Source organism: Scyliorhinus torazame, chromosome 12 (assembly GCF_047496885.1).
Source record: "Scyliorhinus torazame isolate Kashiwa2021f chromosome 12, sScyTor2.1, whole genome shotgun sequence".
Lineage (NCBI taxonomy): Eukaryota > Metazoa > Chordata > Chondrichthyes > Carcharhiniformes > Scyliorhinidae > Scyliorhinus > Scyliorhinus torazame.
Genome location: NC_092718.1, coordinates 176679199 through 176703527, shown reverse-complemented (window position 1 = coordinate 176703527; position 24329 = coordinate 176679199). Strand labels below are relative to the sequence as shown.

The window sequence follows — 24329 nt, the reverse complement described above, 5'->3', positions numbered from 1 at the left end:
GTACCATAAACCCTGCAGAAATATCTGAGGGTTATGAGATGGCAAATGTAGTTCCAACTTCAACGCAGGAGAATGTTTTGAATCTAGCAATCACAGGCCAGTCAATTTAACATCCCCAGAGCATAAGTGCTTTACTGTCTTCTACAGTACTTTAAAAGTGAATAGTTGAAGAGCACAGCTATCAAGAACAATAGATCACAGCTGACTGACCTATTGAAATTCCTTGTGAGAATAACCAAGGTATTGGATAAGAATAGCGGAGTAAATCTAGTTTTTGGGGGTTTTCTGACAAGGGCAGTTAAGATCTATAGAATGGCTGATAAATTGCTTCCACAAATTCAAACTAAAGGGTGGCAAGTGATCTGTCTCATCACGAGGTAACCAGTGTTGTTACACAGAAATCTTCTCTGGGACCCGCTGCTGTTACAATGGCCCAGACCTCGCTATGAAAATAATAGCAATCAAGGATGACTGCTCCTAAAATCAGAGAGCAATTTCCAACAACCATAAATGAGAATTAAATGTGGAATTAAAGAATTTGCTTTCACTTGATTCAGCATTCAAACACACTTAAAGTTACAGTATTTACATGATAGACATCCACAAAACATGCTAGAAAAAGTTAGGTCTTGTTCATTCCAGCGTAAGTGAATTAACAACCGCTTGATAAGTCTTAACTAATCACAAAGAAAATTTTAGAACAGAAGGAAGAAGTCTCCATGTTAGGACTGCATAACCAGGTTCCGTGAGTAACTCACAAGAGCCTGTGATGTGGCTCGAGAACACCCAAAAACATTGCAAACTGACAAAACAGGCAATCAGACATGCCAGAGCCTGAATTTTCAGCCAGGAGACTACATGCTAGTGTTCCAACCAACACTGGATGAACCCAAAGATCCCGCTTTAGTAGCCTGCAGAGTAGCAAAGAAGCTTGGGGAGGTCAAATATCTTCAGTGACAAATGGATGTGTGGGTTCTATTACAGGTTCGTCCCAAACGTCAGTACTACCGCTGTCAGACCTACTACAGAAAAAAGCAAAAATCGTATGGACTGAAGCTGAAGCCATTTTAAGAAACAAGCCAGTGCTAGCAGTTCAGGCTTCAACCAAGTATTTAAAGTAGATATCAAGGCTGGTGGCCTCAAGATCCTCCTCCAGGAGGACGAATCAAGAATAGAGACACCAATCAGGTACTTGTCAAAAAAATGAACAAACATCAGAAATGGTATTCCACAGTAGAAGAAGCAACCCTAGATTTATTACTGGTTCTCAAACACTTTTAGAATTATGTCCAAAATGGATAGACACCACAGTCTATACCGACCAGAGTCCTTTGACCTTTGTGGAGAATTCAATTGAAATGTTTCTTCAACTGTGTCGTTTAAGAATCATCCGCATTGCTGGTAAATCGAATAGGATTGTGGATGCCCTGACTAAAACTCATTCAGTACCTCAAACTACAGATGGAAAAAATAACGTAAAATTAAGGCAATCTCCACTTTGTCCTGAAAGCAATTCATTAATACAGTCTTCCTGAAACTTAAGTTTATTTTTGCGCAAGAGCTTTGATTGACTGAGGCCAGTCTTGGTTAACTGTATCAGTACCTAACACAATGATAAATGGGCCCATACCTTTGCTTGTTTCATATTGTTCATAACATTGCCCAGGTCCTCTAGGTCAATGACAGATGCAGCTTCAGTTTCATCTTCCAATCCAGATTCTTCTTCACTCGTCGTCTCAAACAGTTCTTCCTGGAGAGAAGAAAAAAAATCAAAACGTGAGAATCAACCAAATTTAAGTGCCAATCAAATATACCAACAAACAAATCAGTTGTGACTGACAAATATCCGCATGCCTCACTTAATCTACAGCAACACTCAATAAATCTCAGTTTACGAGATGATGCTGAGGGATTTTGTTTTAAAATTGGAAGTAACAATGCAATTGATCAGTACTGAACTGGTGTTAAAGTGTTTACATGTCAAAACTATTGTTAATATATGGAGGGGGCAATAAATCAGGGTGAATAAATCAAGGCACTCACTGGACTTTATCTAATGGAGGGAACTGACTAAACATCACATAAAGGCAAACTAATAGAACATAGAACATAGAAAATACAGCACAGAACAGGCCCTTCGGCCCACGATGTTGTGCCGAACCTTTGTCCTAGATTAATCATAGATTATCATTGAATTTACAGTGCAGAAGGAGGCCATTCGGCCCTTTGAATCTGCACCAGCTCTTGGAAAGAGCACCCTACCCAAACTCAACACCTCCACCCAACACCAAGGGCAATTTGGACATTAAGGGCAATTTATCATTGGCCAATTTACCTAACCCGCACATCTTTGGACTGTGGAATGAATCATAGAATCCCTACAATTCAGAAGCAGGCACTGGGAGAACGTACAAACTCCACAGACAGTGAACAAGGCCAGAATTGAACCCGGGTCCTTGGTGCTGTGAAACAGCAGTGCTAATCACTGTGCAGAGAGTCAATTCAGCCAAGCTAAAATTGATAACACTATATAAATGCAGGTGTTATCATGTTATCACCCCCAAAAACTGCCACCCGAGTTGGAAATCAAAATGATAAATTTTAAAAATAATAATTCTGAGGGTGTTGGTGATGCTAGCTAAATCTAATTTTTATTTTAGGGATGGGGATAATGCAAGATGCCAGGAACCGAGTTATGGAAGGTCTGATGGGGGTGAGAAGGCAGGGTGGCTGGCGGAAGTGACAAAGATAAGGTTGATTGAGGCAATGAATGGATTTGAGTACTACACTCGGTCCCTTCATCTAAGTTAGTAATATAGATTGTAAGTAACCAAAGCCCCAACACAGGTCATTGCAGCCTCTCACTTGGAACAGAGTGCTAACCTCAACTCATCTATTCCTACTCTCTGTCATTTTAACTATCTGTTCATTGATCAAAACATGGGCAATGTCCTGGGCCACGTTAACAGATCAAGTTTGGGGATGGGAGCTTTTGATGTCCAGACCTATAGGTTATAATTTAAGGGGGTAAGACTTGGCAGGAGAGCTTTAAGGCGTGACGTGCTCCTCTCCCTCTATGTGGGAAGCCAGGAACATTTCAAGTGCCCAGGGCCAGCATCTGTCCTGGAAGCCCAGGTTTCAGAGCTGGAGCAGCAGCTGAGGGTCACAGTGGAGCATCCATGAGGCAGATAGTAACGTGGGTAGCACATACAGAGAGGAGTCACAACACAGACTAAGACTCCACAGGCAGCAAAGGAATGGCTGACCACCAGGTGGAGCAAGAGGATGAGGTAGGCAGTGCAGGAAAACCCCTGTGGCCATTCCCCTGTAAAACAGATATACCGCTTTGGATACTGTTGGGGGGAAAATGGGCTCTCAGGGGAAAGTCGCAACAGCCATGGCTGGCTCTGCTGCACAGGGGAGGAGTACAAAAATGTGGAAATGCAATAATCATAGGGGATTCAATTGTAAGGGAAATAGACAGGTGTTTTTGTCACCACAAACGAGACTCCAGGATGGTATTTTGCCTCCCTGGTGCTCGGATTAAGGATGTCTCAGAGCAGCTACAAGACATTCTGGAGGGAGAGGGTGACCAGCCAGTGGTCGTGGTACAAACGACACAGATTAAAAATAAAGGAATGAGGTCCGAAAAGCAGAATATAGGGAGTTAGGAAGTACGTCGAAAAGTAGGACCTCAAAAGGTAGTGATTTTAAGATCACTGCCAGTGCCACATGCTCGTCAGAGAATAATAATAATTTTTATTAGTGTCACAAATAGGCTTACATTAACACTGCAATGAAGTTATATCAGATGAATACATAGATGAAGAGATGGTGCGAGAAGGAGGGTTTCAGATTCTTGGGATATTGGGACCAGTTCAAACTGGATGGGTTACATCGAGACAGGACCAGGACTCTGTGTTCTTGTATTTACGAGAGCGTTTGGAGAAGGTTTCAACTAAAATGGCAGGGGGATGGGAACCTATACAAGGAATCTGAGGAGGGAGAAACACAGGCAAGAACAAAAGACAGAAAGGGAAATAAGAAAAGTGATACGCAAAGAAATCAAGAGTCAGGATCAAACACAGCCACAGTGCAAAATACTGGGAACATAGAACATAGAAAATACAGCACAGAACAGGCCCTTCGGCCCACGATGTTGTGCCGAACCTTTGTCCTAGATTAACCATAGATTATCATTGAATTTACAGTGCAGAAGGAGGCCATTTTTCTCATTGAGTCTGCACCAGCTCTTGGAAAGAGCATCCTACCCAAACTCAACACCTCCACCCAACACCAAGGGCAATTTTGGACATTAAGGGCAATTTATCATTGGCCAATTCACCTAACCTGCACATCTTTGGACTGTGGGAGGAAACCGGAGCACCCGGAGGAAACCCACGCAGACACGGGGAGGACGTGCAGACTCCGCACAGACAGTGACCCAAGCCGGAATCGAACCTGGGACCCTGGAGCTGTGAAGCAATTGTGCTATCCACAATGCTACCGTGCTGCCCTTAAGAACAAATAAATCTACACTATATCATTTTACCGTAATCCATGTACCTACCCAATAGCTGCTTGAAGGTCCCTAATGTTTCCGACTCAACTACTTCCACAGGCAGTGCATTCCATGCCCCCACTACTCTCTGGGTAAAGAACCTACCTCTGATATCCCTCCTATATCTTCCACCTTTCACCTTAAATTTATGTCCCCTTGTAATGGTTTGTTCCACCCGGGGAAAAAGTCTCTGACTGTCTACTCTATCTATTCCCCTGATCATCTTATAAACCTCTGTCAAGTCGCCCCTCATCCTTCTCCGTTCTAATGAGAAAAGGCCTAGCACCCTCAACCTTTCCTCGTAAGACCTACTCTCCATTCCAGGCAACATCCTGGTAAATCTTCTTTGCACCTTTTCCAAAGCTTCCACATCCTTCCTAAAATGAGGCGACCAGAACTGTACACAGTACTCCAAATGTGGCCTTACCAAAGTTTTGTACAGCTGCATCATCACCTCACGGCTCTTAAATTCAATCCCTCTGTTAATGAACGCGAGCACACCAGAGGCCTTCTTCACAGCTCTATCCACTTGAGTGGCAACTTTCAAAGATGTATGAACATAGACCCCAAGATCTCTCTGCTCCTCCACATTGCCAAGAACTCTATCGTTAACCCTGTATTCCGCATTCATATTTGTCCTTCCAAAATGGACAACCTCACACTTTTCAGGGTTAAACTCCATCTGCCACTTCTCAGCCCAGCTCTGCATCCTATCTATGTCTCTTTGCAGCCGACAACAGCCCTCCTTACTATCCACAACTCCACCAATCTTCGTATCGTCTGCAAATTTACTGACCCACCCTTCAACTCCCTCATCCAAGTCATTAATGAAAATCACAAACAGCAGAGGACCCAGAACTGATCCCTGCGGTACGCCACTGGTAACTGGGATCCAGGCTGAATATTTGCCATCCACCACCACTCTCTGACTTCTATCAGTTAGCCAGTTCGTTATCCAACTGGCCAAATTTCCCACTATCCCATGCCTCCTTACTTTCTGCATAAGCCTACCATGGGGAACCTTATCAAATGCCTTACTAAAATCCATGTACACTACATCCACTGCTTTACCTTCATCCACATGCTTGGTCACCTCCTCAAAGAATTCAATAAGACTTGTAAGGCAAGACCTACCCCTCACAAATCCGTGCTGCCTATCCCTAATCAAGCAGTGTCTTTCCAGATGCTCAGAAATCCTATCCTTCGGTACCCTTTCCATTACTTTGCCTACCACCAAAGTAAGACTAACTGGCCTGTAATTCCCAGGGTTATCCCTAGTCCCTTTTTTGAACAGGGGCACGACATTCGCCACTCTCCAATTCGCTGGTACCACCCCTGTTGACAGTGAGGACGAAAAGATCATTGCCAATGGCTCTGCAATTTCATCTCTTGCTTCCCATAGAATCCTTGGATATATCCCGTCAGGCCCGGGGGACTTGTCTATCCTCAAGTTTTTCAAGGCAAGGAATGTTAAGGCTTTGTGCCTTAATGCGCGGAGCATTCGCAATAAAGTGGATGAATTAATCCCGCAAGTAGGTATAAACGGGTATGATATAGTCTGGATTATGGAGACATGGTTACAGGGTGACCAACGAGGCGAAGGCTGATTTAAGAGGAATTAACGCAATAGTGAGAAAGGACATTAGCTCCAACGATGTTGATTCTGCATGGGTAGAGCTGAGAAACACCAAAGGGTAAAGAAAAGTTAGTGTGGCAGTATGTAGACCCAAGCTATATTGGTGAATTTTGGGAATGGCATTCAGCAGGAAATTAGAGACGCATGCGATAAAGGAACATCTGTAATACTCGTGACTTTAATCTGAATGTAGATTGGCCAACTCAAATCAGTTACAATACCATAGAGGAGGAATTCTAAGTCTGCACAGGATGGTTTTCTGGACCAATACAGTGAGGAACAAACTAGACTGGGTATTGAGGAAGGAATATTTGGCAATCTAGTTGTGCGAGGCCCCTTGGATGAGTGACCATAATATTATAGAACTCTTTATCAAGATGGAGAGTGACTTAGTTGATTCTGAGACTAGGGTCCTGATTCTAAATAAAGGAAACTACAATGGTATGATGCCCAAGTTGGCTATGATGGATTGGGGAACGTTACTTAAAGGGATGACGGTGGATACGCAATGGCAATCATTCAAAGAGGACATGGGTGAACTGCAACAATTGTTCATTTCTGTCTGGCACAACAATAAAACAGGAAAGATGGCCTAACCATGGCTTACAAGAGAAATTAGAGATAACATTACATCCAAGGAAGAGGCATACAAATTGACCAGAAAAAAAAACAGTAGACCTGAGGATTGGGAGCAGTTTAGAATTCAGCAAAGAAGAGCAAAGGGATTGATTAAGAAGGGAAAAATAGAATACGAGAGTAAGCTTGCAGGGAACATAAAAATTTACTGCATAAGCTTAAGTGAAAAGAAAAAGATAGGTGAAGACAAATGTTAGTTAGAATCACGGGAATTTATAACGGGAACAAAGAAATGACTGACCAACTAAATACATACTTTGGTTCTGTCTTCCCAAAGGAGGACACAAATAATGTGCCAGAAAAGTTGGGAAACACAGGGTTTAGTGAGAATGAGGAACTGAAGGAAATCACTGAGTAGGGAAATGGTGTTTAGGAAATTGATGGGATTGGAGGTCGATAAATCCCCAGGGCCTGAAAATCCACATCTCAGAGTACTTATGGAAGTGGCCCTAGAGTAAATATTGGATAGGGAACTCCCACTGAAATATAAACACATTGCATAAATTTTTGCTAGTGGTCCTCTGCATAGCACACTGATTACAGAAGCCACATGATAGTTTGATAGAGGTCACGTTTCCCACATTTATGGTGCAGGGGAGTGGAAGGGTGGGGTTGTGGTTGGGGAAGTGCTCTTAAACATCTACAAGCTACATTAAGATGAATAGGCTTTAGAACTCCACCCAATTTAGGCATTTTGCAGTGAGCAGAAAATGGGGAAAGCCACTTGGTTTAGTGATGCAAGCTGAATGCATCCTCTGCTTAAAAAAAAAGTGATGGAGGAGAAGTGAGCATTTATTACACATCAGTACATTTTGTCGATCACTTTGATGTGATCTACGTTACCTCTTCACTACTGTAATCTTTAATCTCTTCTGGCACTTCTTCATTCTGACTGGATTCCTCGTTATGCTTTTCCACTTTGGACTTGCATTTCCCCTTTTTGCAGTTGCTACTACACTCATTTTTTTCCTCTTTGCAGAGTGCTTGCAGTCTGCTCAAGAATGTGGTTTGCCATTCACTGAAGTCAGCCTCGATGCTGCCATGTTTGCTCTTTACCACATTGCAATCACCCTCTCCACGGGTCATAATACGACTGGCACTCAACATCCACAGCCACATGTCAATATTTTTACCGACCTGATAAAGGACAAAGACAGTACAGTTAAGCTGCACTAGGTTATTTCACTACTCCAATGCAGTATACAGAAGAGTATCAATAGAAAGAGTATTTCAATCTTTGCAATAAAAATAAAAAGCAATGTTTAGCTACATTGGTAAATGTGAAAAAGAAAGAATCTTTAGGTTAGGAAAACTATATGTGACTTTTTTAAAAATATATAATTCAGAGTACCCAATTCATTTTTTCCAATTAAGGGGCAATTTAGCGTGGCCTACCCACCTACCTGCACATCTTTGGGTTGTGGGGGCAAAACTCACGCAAACACGGGGAGAATGTGCAAACTCCACACGGACAATGACCCAGGGCCCAACCTGGGACCTCAGTGCCGTGAGGCAGCAGTGCTAACCACTGCACCACCATGCTGCCCGAACAGTATATGCGACTCTAAAGGACTGTTTCACCCCAGTCCCTGAAATATGTATCGTTCAGTGATCAATGTAACTGAAATGTAAATATGCCCGTGTGTTTTTGTTTGTCATTTTCAGGATGTGGTTACTACTGGCAAGGCTGGGATTTACTGCCCATCCTTAGTTGCCCTTCGTTTTGACCCACTTTGTACAGTTGGATACAACTGAATGACTTGCTAGGGCACTTAAGAGGATGGCTAAGTGTTAACCACAATGGGACTGGAGTCACACAGCAACCAATTGGGTAAAGATGACAGGTTATTCTCCCTAAAAGACATGAGTGAACCAGTTCGGTTTTTACAACAATCTAACAGTTTTAGAGTCACTTTTACTGTTCTCAGTTTGATTTTTTTTTTTAGTTCAAATTCATGAATGTCCACGGTGAATTTCAACTCCCATTCCAACATAACTTACAGATAAACAGATTAAAATGCATTGTAAAGTGATATAAATGAGAATAACCAAGGGAAATCAACTAAAGTTTGCAAATTAGATCAGAATTTTAGATCTTGACAACACAGTTAGACAGAATCTACAGCACAGAAATAGGTCATGCTGTTCAACTGGTCTGTGCTGATGATTATGCTTTACATGAACCTCGCTCCACCCTTCTATCAGCCACTGGCACGGGTCAAGTTGCAATAAAGTCTCAGAAGGGAGTTGCTTCTTATCATATTATAGCTCAAGTGTTTTATATATATCTTTAAAGATTGTAGCCAGGGCAGCATGGTGGCGCAGTGATTAGCGCTGCTGCCTCATGACGTAGAGAACCTGGGTTCGATCCCAGCCCTGGGTCACTGCCCGCATGGAGTTTGCACATTCTCCCTGTGGCTGTGTGGGTCTCACCCCAACCCAAGATGTGCAGGGTAGGTGGATTGGCCACGCTAAATTGCCCTGTAATTGGAATTTTTATTATTTTTTTTTTAAAAGATTGTAGCCATACAACAGAACCGTGAGCAGTTACAGGAACAAAGACAATATACTTACGGTGTTGTAATGATTTACATAAACAGAGTTGCCCAAGCCAAATACTGCATATCTCAAACCTTTGAGGTAGGTTTTTCCATATCTAAAGTCATGTGTTGCATCTTCCAACCACTTACAAAACCAGGCTGCACTTTTGTTTGGTTGTCCATCAGTGTATGTGGAAACCATGAATACACAGATAGTTTTACTGTATACCTGCACAAATAATAAAGCATATTTTTTCAATCAGATGAAATCATAAATAGATTTCTATGGTACTACCTCAGCCCATCCACCATTCTCCCCAATCTACCATCCATTAATTGACTTTTTTTTTTTAAACTCACTCAGAATTTGTGTCTGTAAAGAATACAAGGCAAGATCAGATTGTGGGAAACTTTCCAATAATTACAGGTATCTGGATTTTATTTCAAAACACATCTCAGAAAAGTAGAAAAAAGAATAAATATAGCTACATAAATTTCAGCTATTGATAATTAAAACTAACAATATCTGCATTATCAGAACATAACCGCAAGCATATTTATTTTTGTTTGACATAAGGTGCAGAAATTATTTCAACACAGCCAAACTCTCAGATTTGGTGTTTGCGAATAGCAAGCCATGAATGTTTAAATGTTATAAAGCGCTCAATACAACAGAAGGGATGATGGTCAGAAAGTAGGTCTGCATTTTTTCAGTTCGATAGCAGTAAAAGGAGTCAGGGCGAAAGCTGATGATGAGCACAATATACAGTGAATACACAAAATAATTATTTCCAATCATTCATTAGCAATGATCATTTTTTCTGATTAAAAAAGTTTCTAAATTAGGGGCCGCTCTTTTAAGATAGGGATGAAGAAATGTATTTTTCTCTCAGATGGTTGAACTCTGATTCAGAAGGGCGGTGTCATTGAATATTTTTAAGGCAGAGGTAGATAGATTCTTGTTAGCCAAAGGAATCAAAGATTATCGGGGTAAATGGGAATGTGGAATTCTAAACAGATCAGATTGAATGGCAACCAGGCCCGAGGAGCTGAATGGCCTAACACCATTCAACCTCCGCTCCTATTTCCTATGCTTGTATGATCAAAGCAACATGCAATCTCTTAATAATCCCAGGAACAATTAATAACATTTTTAACAATGTGTACAAGATTGAAATCATAAACAGATGCAAAATGCAATCTCATGATTAAAAAACCATCCCGGGATAAATTGTATTTTGGGTTTGTCCCTCAGGTCCAGCATCAAGGATGACTCCCTTAGACAAGTTTATATAAACCCCCTATTCCCAAGGTATGCTATGGGCTTCAAACCTGTTCTTCAAACTTCCAGCCTGAAAGTGGCAAGGCCACTCCAACCTGCAAACTTCTCTAACAAAACAATTGGATTTTGAACCAAGCAAATTTCTGTTTGCTCCACAATTAGGTTCCAGCTCTAAAGAGACAGAACTGCACCATAGCAGAATACATTTATGCTTCATAGTGCAACATTTTTTGTATGGACTGGTGCAGTGGATTAAAGCAACCTTCCACCTTTAGGAACTGGGTTCAAATCCAGCCTTGACTGAAGTGATGAAAGTCTTTTCATATAAAATGAGTGGTGGCAGTCTCAATAAAATTCCTACAGCGAAACAATCTATCTTCATTTAAAATTAATTATCCATATCACTCAGATGGCAACAGGATGGCAGGTGTAGGAAATGAAAATAATGTCACGCTGATGGAATAGTGAATATTCTTCGGAGACTGGTACCTGCTGCTGACATTAGGAATCTGATACACTGAGAAACCCACAACCTTGGTGAGCAATCATTCCTGTGCATAAAGTAGCAAATCATCCAATTTACCCCATGCAATGCAATGATTAAGGTGTTAAGTTACCTAATTTCATATATTACCAAGGCTTTTAGTAACAGTACAGAAATTAACCAATAAAAAACAACTAACCTCATCAACCAGGTTTTCATCTGGATCATACTCCTTCAGATCAACAACTTCCACAGGTAATCCATGTTTTTGTACAGCATCTGCAAGGATTGTGGCAAACCTCTGGAATACAAGATTTTTTTTAAACCTTTGGGAAATCAAAATTTAAAAGATGTGCTCTGCAAGGGCTCTGTCGGGCACTAGCATCAGCAATCCACATTGTGTCCATAGCAACATCCGTTCAAATTCAAGTCACAGCATTGCGAGTGAGCAGTGTCTTCTAATATCCAGCCCCCACCCTTTGCAATGAGTCTGATTAAATGAAAACTCAAATATGTTGGAGAGTATCTAAATCAAATTTCTGAGAAATCCACATGTGGAATTCCTGTTTGTCAAACACAGGGTGCACACTCTCCCCTTAAGGGATACACCACACAGTAAAATTAATTACAAATACATTTAGCATACAAAAGTATCCCAAGATGCGTCAGAATTAGAATAAGCTGCAATCAGAGGAGTGTGCAGGATTAAAGAGACAAAGTTTGAGAAGGTTTTTGATGATGGGGCAACTAAGACAAGAGTTTAGAAAGAAATTCATACAGCAAGGTGTGACAGTTAAATGCTTTGCCAAAGGTGGTGGAGAAAGAAAAGGGTTTGCACAATAATCCATATTCACAAGAGGAAGCAGGTGAGCTGGGACATATTTCAGAAGGTTGCAAAGGCGTGGCAGAGTAAGACCACAATTAATTGCTGCAGCTTTGCAACAGAGTACTTGAAACGGCCTCAAGTGTAGAATACTTAGGAGGAACAGCTAACTTCGAACCTGTGGCTCCCAAAACGTTCTGCCACTGATTTTTTTCATCACCTTATGTCTGGGTCCCTTGTATATTAATTGTTAGAGATTGAGTGCTATGATTAATCAGCAACTCCATTCTTGTATCCTGTAACAACCAAGGTAGTAGAAGGCAAACTAGAGATCTCAACAAATATCCGCTATAAGCTGCTGACTCCTGCAGCTACCTCGGCTATAATTCCTCACATCCTGGTTCCTGTAAGGATTCTTCCATTTTTACAATTTCTCCATCTCCGTTGCATCTATGCTGTTGATGTAACCTTCTACACCAGCACTTCTCTTGCCTTCCTTTATCCTCAACCAAGAAGTCCTCGCCACGGTGGTTGACAGGCCTCTTGATCCTTGTTTGTCCCATTTTAATAAAGTTCCACATAAGAGGTTAGTGCACAAAACTAAAGTGCATGGGAGTAATATATTGGCATGGGTCAAGAATTGGATAGCAGACAGTAAACAGAGTAGAAATAAATGGGTCTTTTCTGAAGTGGCAGGCGAAGCCTAGTGGGATCCACACACCTGTCAGCATCAACGGGGCCGAGGTGGAGATGGTTAGCAGTTTCAAATTCCTAGGGGTGCACATCTTCAAAAATCTGTCCTGGTCCACCCACGTCGACGCTACCACCAAGAAAGCACAACAGCGCCTATACTTCCTCAGAAAACTAAGGAAATTTGGCATGTCCACATTAACCCTTACCAACTTTTACAGATGCACCATTGAAAGCATCCTATCGGACTGCATCACAGCCTAGTATGGCAACTGCAAGACCGCAAGAAACTTCAGAGAGTCGTGAACACCGCCCAGTCCATCACACAAACGTGCCTCCCATCCATTGACTCCATCTACACCTCCCGCTGCCTGGGGAAAGCGGGCAGCATAAGCAAAGATCCCTCCCACCCGGCTTACTCACTCTTCCAACTTCTTCCATCGGGCAGGAGATACAGAAGTCTGAGAACACGCACGAACAGACTCAAAAACAGCTTCTTCCCCACTGTCACCAGACTCCTAAATGACCCTCTTATGGACTGACCTCATTCACACTACACCCTGTATGCTTCATCTGATGCCAGTGCTTATGTAGTTACATTGTATATGTTGTGTTGCCCTATTATGTATTTTCTTTGATTCCATTTTCTTCTCATGTACTTAATGATCTGTTGAGCTGCTCGCAGAAAAATACTTTTCACTGTACCTCAGTACACGTGACAATAAACAAATCCAATCCAATCCAATCCAGCAGTGATCGGTGCTTGGGCCCCAGCTATTCACAATATTCAATGATTTGGATGAGGGAACCAAAAGTAATATTTCCAAGTTAGCTGACGACAGAAAATCGTCAGTGGTAATGAGGATGTTAAGCGGCTTCATGGTGATTTAGACCAGTTGGGTGAGAGGGCAAACACATGGCAGATGCAGTGTAAATGTGAAGTTATCCACTTCAGGCAGAGAAACACAGTGGAAGTGTATTATTTAATTGGCTATAAATTGGGAAATGTTGATGTACAAAAGAGACCTGGTGTCCTAGTGCACCAGTCATTGAAAGCAAGCATGCAATTACAGCAAGTAGTTAGGAAGGCAAATGATATGTTGGCCTTCATTCTAAGAGGATTCGACTGCAGGAGAAAGGATGTCTTACTACAGCTGTATAGGGCCTTGGTGAGAAAAGGTGTAGGAACTTGCTTAATGAAAGTAAAAATGTACATTTTTAAAATTCTTACCTCAGCAGTACCAGTCTGAGAACCAAAGAAAATCTTCACCCCAGCAACATGAACTTCTTTTTCTTCTTGGGCTAAATGCCCATTTTGAATGACTTCTTTTGCTACTTTTAGCACAATGTTGTCCTCTTTCGGCTGTTCAAAATATTTTCAGCATGGAGTCAATTTCCATTTAACACAAAACTTCTTAACTGCAAGAAGCAGTGCACTTCTCAAATAAATAGATACTGTATATATATATATGCAGCCAACGGAAAGCATTTCTGTACATAAACAAAATAATTTAGAGCAGCACGGTGGAGCAGTGGTTTCCACTGCTGGCTCACGGCACCGAAGACCCGGGTTCGATCCTGGGTCACTGTCCATGTGAAGTTTGTACATTCTCCCAGTGTCTGTGTGGGTTTCACCCCCACAAACCAAAAAGATGTGCAGCGTAGGTGAATTGGTCACGCTAAATTGCCCCTTAATTGGAAAAAAGAATTGAGTACTCTAAATTTATAAAACAAATAAAATAAATAAGCTAAATAATTTGGTACAAAGAATTATTTTAAAGGAAAGCAATTGGAACTTAACTGACATACAAGTACCAAAAGGCTTGTAACAATAAACCATTTACATCCAAAGATGTGCAGGTTAGGTGGATTTACCATGCTAAATTGTCCCTCAGGGTGGGGTTTCAGGGTTAGGACTGGGCCTAGGTAGTGTGATCGTTCAAAGGGTCGGTGCAGACTTGATGGGCCGAATCGCCACCTTCTACGCTGTAGGTATTCTATGATTCTATACATGTTAATCCTTTTATTTTTTTCATGGTTTAAGTCTCATCCAAGATCATCTTCACTCTTGATTTTCTCTCAGCTCACACCCCAACATGTCAATAAGGATATGTGAAATCTTTCTCTCGCAGCTCACATTAACTGTGAGATTATCTTCCAGCAAGAGTTGCAGACAGAAACCTACATTTCAATACTTTATTGCCTCTATTGCAGATGCAGAACTCATTAGATTTATTACCTTGTTGTGAATTTTGCTCAAGAACTCAACAGCTACCCAAACTCCTAAGGCAACAACAATGGTCGAGTAGACGTAGTGTCTAAGATGCCACAACGACAACGCATAATTCTGCAAGGAGTTCCAGGTATCAAAGATTTGATCTAGAAAAGAAAAGAAAAACTTCTGTAAACGTCAGTTCATTCAAAACACGAGTCACTAGAGTACGGGAATCAATCACCGACGACCTCACTAACCTACATGGCTCCGACTTAAAATTCTCAACCTTGCTCTTAAATCCAGTTTTAGCCTCTATCATTCCCTGAAACATCCTGCCTCTGCAGTACTCAGAGATTGCTGTATTTCATATTGGGCTTTAAACTAAGGCTATATCTTCTCTCAAGTGGACATTAAAAACCTCAAATGCCAAGAGACCTCTCCAAAGTTCTAGCATTTATCCCTCTAACAAAGATTACCAAGACATTATTTTGTTGTTCTTCATATGTATATTGGCTGCTCGGTTTCCATTCAACAGTGACTGCAACATTTATTTCATTGGCTGTAAAGCCCGTTGAAATGTACTGATGTGCTGTATCAAAGCAAATTCACACTTCCTTTTTCTTTATACACAACTCTGTCTAGACCACCCAGTCCTCTAAATCTAACCTCATTTTACCCATCATGCCTTCAGCTGCCAAGGTCAAACTCTCTGGAATTCTTCCCTGGAAGCACCAGCTTCTGTCTCTCCTCCTTTAACAGCCTTCTTAAAATTCTGACCAAAAACATGGTCACCATTCAGAAGTGGCACGGTGGGTGGTACTGCTGCCTCACAGCACCAGGAATCCGGGTTTAATTCGGGTCTTGGGTGAATGTATGGAGTTTGCACATTCTCCGTATTTGCGTGGGTTTCCTCCGGGTTCCTCCCACAGTCCAAAGATGAGCAGGTTAGGTGCATTGGTCATGTTAGATTGCCCGTTAGTCTCCAAAGGTTAGGTGGGGGTTACAGGGATAGGGCAGGGGAGTGGGCATACTTAGGGTGCAGGCTCGACAGGCTGAATGGCCTCCTTCCTGCACCGGAGGGATTCTATTCCCAATGCTGGCATCCATACTTTGGATACCTTGTGACGGGTCCCTACGTGAAAACGTGCTAGATTAATACAAGTCGTTACTGAAGGAAAACTGAATGAAAATCTCACTGAAGTAGAGAAACGGTATAGGAAAAGCAAACACTGAACATCAACACAAGACAAGAGGTCAGGCAAGAGCGGCACATGGCACAGTGGTTAACACTGCTACCTACGGCGCTGAGGACCTGAGTCACTGTCCGTGTGGAGTTTGCACACCCTCCTCGTGTCTGCTTGGGTTTCGCCCCCACAAAACAAAGATTGCATACAAAATGATCAGGGGGTTAGATAGGGTAGACAGTGAGAGCCTTCTCCCGCGGATGGATATGGCTGGCACGAGAGGACATAACTTTAAACTGAGGGGTAATAGATATAGGACAGAGGTCAGAGGTAGGTTCTTTACGCAAAGAGTAGTGTGGCCGTGGAATGCCCTACCTGCTACAGTAGTGAACTCGCCAACATTGAGGGCATTTAAAAGTTTACTGGATAAACATATGGATGATAATGGCATAGTGTAGGTTAGATGGCTTTTGTTTCGGTGCAACATCGTGGGCCGAAGGGCCTGTACTGCGCTGTATTGTTCTATGTTCTATGTGCAGGTTAGGTGGATTGGCCACACTAAATTGCCCCTTGAATGGGAACAAAAAATAATTGGGTACTCTAAATTTTAAAAAAAGGTCGGGAAGAGGAATTTCTTCACAAACAGAAATCATCGCTCGGCTTCCAAGAAGTGCAGAGGGAAAATAATTATTCAAGTTGGATTTGATAATGAGGGAATCCTGTTTGAATAATCGAACCGAGATTAATCGGAATTGTATTACTGAAATAGAGATTCTCTCCCCCCCGCAATCTTTCAAAAACAAACACTGAACCAAGGGGAGAGAACCGGGGACGAGGGAGATTGTCGGAGAAGGAAATTAGAGGTCGAAGTGGGTCAATCGGGGGGGATAAAAAGCAATGAGGAGGAAATCCATCGGGAGACGCTGCGGCCTCACCATCACTGCGCTCATCCCCGCAGACAGGCCGGCAAAGACACAGCAAAACCAGGCTAACAATCTCCCGCATGGCTGCAACCCTCCGGCAAAAGGTCCCGGTCAGCAGTTACTCAGAAACTTTCAGGAAAACTGCAGGGTGGACATTTAAATCCTCACCCTCCCCACACACACACACAGCGCCGCCATTAACAACGTGGAGCATGCTGGGAGCCCGCCAACAACAACTTACACTTCACTACTCAACTTTCACTAAACTCCACCACATCAGCTCTCTAACTCCTCAACTTTCACTAAACTCCACCACATCAGCTCTCAAACTCCTCAACTTTCATAAAGCTCCACTGGATCAACTCTCAAGTTCCACAAAGCTCCACTGGATCAGCTCTCAAACTCCTCAATTTTCACATAACTTCACCTGATCAGCTCTCAAAACTCCTCAACTTCTACAAGGCTCCACCACATCAGCTATCAAATTCCTTAACTTCCACAAGACTCCGCTGGATCAGCTCTCAAACTCCTCAACTTCAACTAAACTCCACTGGATCCGCTTTCAAACTCATCAACTTCCACAACACTCCACTGGATCCGCTATCAAACTCCTCAACTTCCACAAAACTCCATTGGATTAGCTTTCAAACAGCTCAACTTCAACAAGACTCCACTGGATCATCTAAAACACATCAAACTCCTCAAATTCAAAAACGCTCCACTGGGCCATCTATAATACATCAAACTCCTCAATTTCAAAACTCCACTGGATCAGCTAAAACTCATTAAATGCAGCTTCATTGAGCCAGTCAGTGTATTCATCTGTACAGCCAAACAGTCTGTATTTAAAATATGCTAATGAGTCAGATAATAATAATAATACAATAAAGATACAACCTTGTTTCCCAATCCACTCTTCTTTCCTAAACCTTTCATCCCTCCACCAGAGCCATGGTTTCCCCTCAAAAGCCACTTTCTCCCTGTCAGTCTCCATCTCCTGACCCTGAATCCTCAGCCCCATCAATTTTTATGACCACCAGTGGACAGACCCTAAAGCCAGTTTTCCAAAACTGTGCAGGGATATAGCAATGTGTTTATTGAAAGTTGTGTGTTACGGTGTATAACAATATAAGCTGGAACTGGAAAATGAGTAAAGATTAAATTTAATTTTTGATTCAGATCTGTCGCAGCAAACCTACCAAGGACAAGTGAAGTCAATTGTTTTTTTCAAATCGTCTGTTTGCCAGCTTTTTATGAAAGTTGACTCCCACAGCTAACCACTAGCTTGGAGTGTAACAACTAAACTCCCTTGTGATCTGGACCCAATATCTGTATCTTTAAAATTTGTTTAAATACCTTTACTCTTTCAATGGATCAAATGAACACTGAGAAAGGGGTTGATTGGTTCAGTTTGTCCACTGTGCTTTCCACATATAGGACACTGAATACAATAAAAGTCACAAAACACATTTAGTTTTGTTCCAGTTCTGAAGAAGTCGTATTGGACTCAAAAGATTTACTCTGTTTCTCTCTCCACAGATGGAGCCAGAACTCCTGCATTTTTTTCCAGCACTTTCTGTTTTTATTTAAGTTGTGCTCCAGTGTTGTTACAAAACTAAAATATGTGCATGGTCAATTTGTTCACCCTGCAGTTTTCCCTGCTCACACCAAATGTTCTTTTTCTCTTGCAGCCTCCCTGCTCACTTCTTTTTCAGATTTTGTTTTTTTTCTGACCATCTAGTGCCATTCTCACAAGCCCTTCCTTCAAAGACGAGCAGAGATTCAGTCAAGCAGTGCTGGTTGTCATTCATCCCAATGTGGAATTAAGCTGAATCTTCCAACATTCCCCTTGCCATTCGCGTCCTAAATTCAATATTTCTCTAATTTCTCCCTTAACACCTCCAAGTTCACCTCCTCCATAAGACCAACGTCCTGATCCCGCAACACCCCTCCAGCTGAGCATCTGACTTCCCTTCCAAGCCACCGTGCAATCCAATACTGTAAATTAATTCTTCACTTCAAGAGCCGCTGCCTTCTTTCAATACTATCATAATCACCTCTTTAAAAAACTCACCTCAATTCCTGCATGGTCCCAAGTGGTTAGCACTGTTGCTTCACAGCGCCTGGGTCCCAGGTTCGATTCACAGCTTGGGTCACTGTCTGTGCAGAGTCTGCACGTTCTCCCCGTGTCTGCGTAGGATTCCTCCAGGTGCTCCGGTTTCCTCCCACAAGTTCCGAAAGACGTGCTGTTAGGTGAATTGGACATCCTGAATTCTCCTCGTCTACCCGAACAGTCCCCGGAATGTGGCGACTAGGGGCTTTTCACAGTAACTTCATTGCAGTGTTAATGTAAGCCTACTTGTGACAATAAAGATTATTATTATCTCCTCAAGCTCTCTGACCAATTCCAGCTCCATTACCCCCCAATTTCCTCAATTAACTCCCCAATTTCCCCCAATGAGCCCCCATTCCTCTGACTGGGTTCCTTGGTTTCCCTCATGGTTTGGATTTGGTTTCACCCACCAAAGGGGCAGTATAGTGGCGCAGTGCTTGGTACAGTTGCCTCATGGCGCAGAGGTCCCAGGTTCGATCCCAGCTCTGGGTCACTGTCTGTGTGAAGTTTGCACATTCTCCCTGTGTCTCCGTCACATTTGTTCCGATGATGCCACTTTCCAAAAAAAAGTGTTTAACTCCGTGTCTCCATGGGTTTCACCCCCACAACCCAAAGATGTGCAGGTTAGATGGATTGGCCACACTAAATTGCCCCTTAATTGGAAAACAATAATTGGGTACTCTAAATTTATCTTTTAAAATGTTTCACCCAGCATTGGTGATCATGTCTTCTGCCACCTCGATTCCATTTAGAGAATTATTTTCCTTAACCTCTCTGCCTCTCCAACTCTCTTTTAAGGGTATCCTTAAAATTGAATTCTGTTGTAGTCAATCTTCTTAATCTACCTTTCATCGACTCAATGTCCATTTACTCACGACTTAGTGAGATTTTGAGACATTCACTTAACTTTGAAGCCTCTCCTCCCGAAGATGATAGGGGAGGATCAGATGGGGTTTGTGAAAGGGAGGCAGCTGTTTTCGAACATTAGGAGGGTTTTGAACGTTGTTATGGCACCAGCGAAAAGAAAGGAAATAGAGGTAGTTGTGGCATTGGACGCCGAGAAGGCGTTTGATCAGGTAGAATGGGGGTACCTGATGGCAGTGCTGGAGCGGTTTGGGATTGGACCAAGGTTTGTGAACTGGGTAAAGCTATTATATAAGGAACCGAAGGCGAGTGTCCGCACAAATAATATCAGTTCGAGATACTTTTCTCTCCACCGTGGGACGAGACAGGGATGTCCTATGTCCCCCCTGCTGTTTGCACTTGCGATTGAGCCGTTGGCCATCGCATTGAGAAGTTCGGGAGCATGGAAAGGAATAGTGCGGGGGGGGGGATAGAGCATAGGGTGTCCTTATATGCCGACGACTTGCTGATGTATGTGTCGTAACCGAATGCGTCGATAGGAGGAATATTGGAGCTACTGCGGGTATTTGGGTCTTTCTCGGGGTACAAGTTGAACCTGGACAAGAGTGAGTACTTTGTGGTGTCACGGCCGGGGGTGGGGGCAGGGGTGGGGGGGCTGCCATTCCGTAGAGCAGGGACTCATTTTAGGTATCTGGGGGCGCAGGTTGCCCGTGAGGCTTCGCAGGTACAACATCACTAGTTTGGTGGGGAGAGTGAAAGCCGATCTGGCAAGGTGGGATGGCCTTCCTCTGTCACTGGCAGGTCGGGTACAGGTGGTGAATATGAATGTGTTGCCGCGATTCCAGTTTATCTTTCAATGCCTTCCGATTTTCCTGCCAAAGTCTTTTTTCAGGGAGATTGAGGGAAGGATTACCTCATTCATATGGGGAGGGAAGGTGGCCAGAGTGAGAAAGGTGCTGTTACAGAGGGGAAGGCAGGCAGGGGGTTTGGGTCTCCCGAACCTGTTGTACTACTACTGGGCGGCGAATGTGGAGAAAGTGCGGAACTGGGTCAGAGGGGTTGATTCTCAGTGGGTCAGAATGGAGGAGAGTTTGTGCAGGGGGTCGGGGCTGAAGGCACTAGCAACAGCGCCGCTCCAGATAGCTCCGGGGAAATATTCAGGGAGTCCGGTAATAATAGCTTCATTGAAAATCTGGAGGCAGTTTCACCAACACTTCGGGTTGGGTTTAGGGTCAAGGGAAATGCCGATTCGGGGGAACCACAGATTTGAGCCAGGGAGGTGGGATGGAAGTTTTCGGAAATGGGAAGAGAAGGGGATTAAGACGCTAAAAGATTTGTTTCTTCGGGGTCGGTTTGCAGGATTGAGGGAGCTGGAAGCGAAGTATGGGCTAGAGCAGGGAGAAGTGTTTAGGTACATGCAGGTTCCGGATTTTGTAAGGAAGGAGATACAGAGCTTCCCAGAGGAACCGGCCTCCACATTGCTGGAGGAGGTGTTGACGACAACAGGACTGGAGAAGGGGGCAGTGTCAGCGGTGTACGGAGCTATTTTGGAAGAGGATAAGGCACCACTGGAAGGGATCAAAGCAAAGTGGGAGGAAGAGCTGGGAGAGGTTATAGAGGAGGGGGTCTGGTGTGAGGTGCTCCAGAGAGTGAATGCCTCCACCTCATGTGCGAGGTTGGGGTTGATACAGCTGAAGGTGGTATATAGAGTGCACCTCACGAGGGTGAGGATGAGCCAATTTTTTGAAGGAGTAGAGGATGTGTGTGAGCTTTGCCGGGGGCAGGGGGGGGGGCCACGAATCACATTCATATGTTTTGGTCCTATCCAAAGCTAGGGGAGTACTGGAAGGAGGTGTTTAGGGTAATTTCCAAGGTGGTGCGTGTGAAACTGGACCCGGGTCCCCAGGAGGCCATATTCGGGGTGTCGGACCAGCCATGGTTGGAAATGGGAGCGGAGGCAGATATCATAGCCTTCGCCTCGTTGATCGCCCGAAGGCGGATCCTGCTGGGATGGAGAGCAGCCTCTCCACCCAGTGCCCTGGCATGGCGGGGGGACCTGTTGAAATACTTGACCCTTGAGAAGGTTAAGTTCGAACTGAGGGGAAGCTCGGAGGAGTTCTACAAGTCATGGGCACTATTTATTAGGCACTTTCAAGAACTGGATAACATCAAACATTAGTTGGGGGGGGGGGGGGGGGGGGGGAGGGGGGCTGTGTAGATTAAGGGTGACTATGGGTAATCCCGGATTCCTTTTTGTCATTTGTTTATGTAAACATGCGGGCTGATGTTTGGGGGTTGGTGGGCGGATGGGATCGTTGTTATTATGGGGACTGACATATCTTGCTGATTATTGTTTATTGTTGATGGGTGTAAATGTGGGAGAAAATGTGAAAAAGGAGAATAAAAATATATATTTTAAAAAAAAAACATTGAAGCCTCTCCCTTGCCAGGACACTGACCATCTTTCCCCACCACCAAACCCATGCCCAACCCCCCTCCCCCAATAGGCCTCGATGGTGATGGTGATGGTGATGGTGACCCCCCCCCCCCCCACGATATACCTGGACACTGATCCACACCCACAAAATGTGTAGACTGATTCCCACTCCACCCTCAAAACTGGACATTAGCCCCCATCCCTCACCCTTGGACACTAACCTCCCACCCCATCACCCTGATCCCTAAACATGGGCATTGACCATCCCCCACCACAAACATGAGCACTGCCCCTCTCCCATGCCCCTAAACCTGGGCACTGCTTCCTCCCATTCCCGTAAACCTGGGCACTACCCCCATCCCATCCACCTAACCTGGGGGTTACACCATTCCCCTAAATCAGGGCATTGACCTTCCCAACCGCCTCTCCCAAACCTAGGCACTGACATTCCCTCCCCCAAACCTACACACTGACACGCACTCTCCCCTCTCCCAAACCTGAGCACTGACCTCCACTTCCCCAAACCTGTAAACTGACCTGCATCCTCCCCTCATTTCAATCTAGGAACTGATCCCTCCCCTCCCACAAACCCTAATCACTGACTGCTGCCCTCCCCCACAAACTGGGCACTGAACCCCTTCCTCTCCCCAATACCTGGCCTCCCCCCTCCCCATACCATTGACCCCTCGCATGCCTATTATAATAATAGTAATAATCTGTATTTGTGTCACAAGTAGGCTTACATTAACACTGCAATGAAGTTACTGTGAAAATCCCCTAGTCGCCACACTACGGCGCCTGTTCGAGTACAGAGGAAGAATTCAGAATATCCAAATCACCTTACAAGCACGTTATTCAGAATTTGCTGGAGGAAACCGGAGCACCCGGAGGAACCCCACGCAGACACAGGGAGAACGTGCAGACTCCGCACAGACCGTGGCCCAGCCGGGAATCGAACCTGGGTTCTGATGCACGATCAATTGCACAAAGACTTGAGCTGGGTACAACTGAGGCTTTATTGCTCTCAGATGTGTGGCCTCCCACAGCAGCTGGCGAAATGGCAGCAGCATGGAGGACACACATATTTATACTCCGCCTACTGGGCGGAGCCAGCAGGCAGGGACTACCAACGTACCTGTAGTACAGGTCCTACCATACATCACCTAATAGAGGTGCAACAGTGGTTTACCACATTCACACCCTGTTAAAATTGAGTCCGGCGGGGGTGGTGGAGAACTACATACAACAAATGGTTTTACATTTACAATACTTGATAGAGAGAAAACAAAAATGTCTTTTGAAGTCCAATGGACCAGTTAGAGGTTTAACCGATCCGGGGCTTTGATGTGCCGCTGTGAGCGACGTAGTGGTGGCGGCGATGCCGATGCTGGTCTGATGTCCGGCGCCTCCGGGAGCGTGCCGGAATCCTCTTCAACCTCGGTCGTGGGCATGGGGAGGATGGATGGTCCCGGGGGGGTTGCTGCTGGGAGCGCCGGGGGAGGGGAGGGTGATGCCGGGCCGGGGGGGGGAGGGGGGGGGGGTGAAACCTGCTGGTGCCAGGTCCCTGAGGGAGACATGATCCTGGCGGCCGTCGGGGTACGCCACGTAGGCATATTGGGGTTTTGCATGGAGCAATTGCACCCTTTCCACCAACGGGTCCGCCTTGTGGAGTCGGACGTGCCTACGGAGAAGGACGGGTCCTGGAGCTGCGTGCCAAGTCGGGGGCGACACCCCGGATGTGGACTTCCTGGGAAAGTCAAAAAGACGTTCATGGAGTGTGTTGTTAGTGGTGGAGCACAGTAGTGAATTGGGGGTTGTAGCTTGTCGTTCTGCTGGTGGCGATACCCCTGCTGAGCAGGAACTGACGCAGCTCATCACTCATGAAGGAGGATCCCCTGTCACTGTGGATGTAGGCGGGGAAACCGAACAGAGCGAAGATTG

The 24329-nt window shown here is 44.2% G+C and overlaps 1 protein-coding gene across 1 annotated transcript in view; it reads right to left on the bottom strand.

The window, feature by feature from the left end:
* The window catches only part of tyw1 (tRNA-yW synthesizing protein 1 homolog (S. cerevisiae)), a 197358-nt gene extending 180172 nt beyond the window's left edge, over positions 1-17186 (bottom strand). Inside the window, exons 1-7 of the mRNA XM_072469445.1 lie at positions 16987-17186; positions 14892-15031; positions 13884-14015; positions 11339-11440; positions 9408-9602; positions 7677-7970; positions 1631-1750 (exon numbers count right to left, since the gene is read on the bottom strand). Of these exons, the coding sequence (XP_072325546.1) occupies positions 1631-1750; positions 7677-7970; positions 9408-9602; positions 11339-11440; positions 13884-14015; positions 14892-15031; positions 16987-17056 (1053 nt within the window). The 5' untranslated portion in view covers positions 17057-17186. The remainder of the gene's footprint in view (positions 1-1630; positions 1751-7676; positions 7971-9407; positions 9603-11338; positions 11441-13883; positions 14016-14891; positions 15032-16986) is intronic.
* Positions 17187-24329: the final 7143 nt, after the last annotated feature.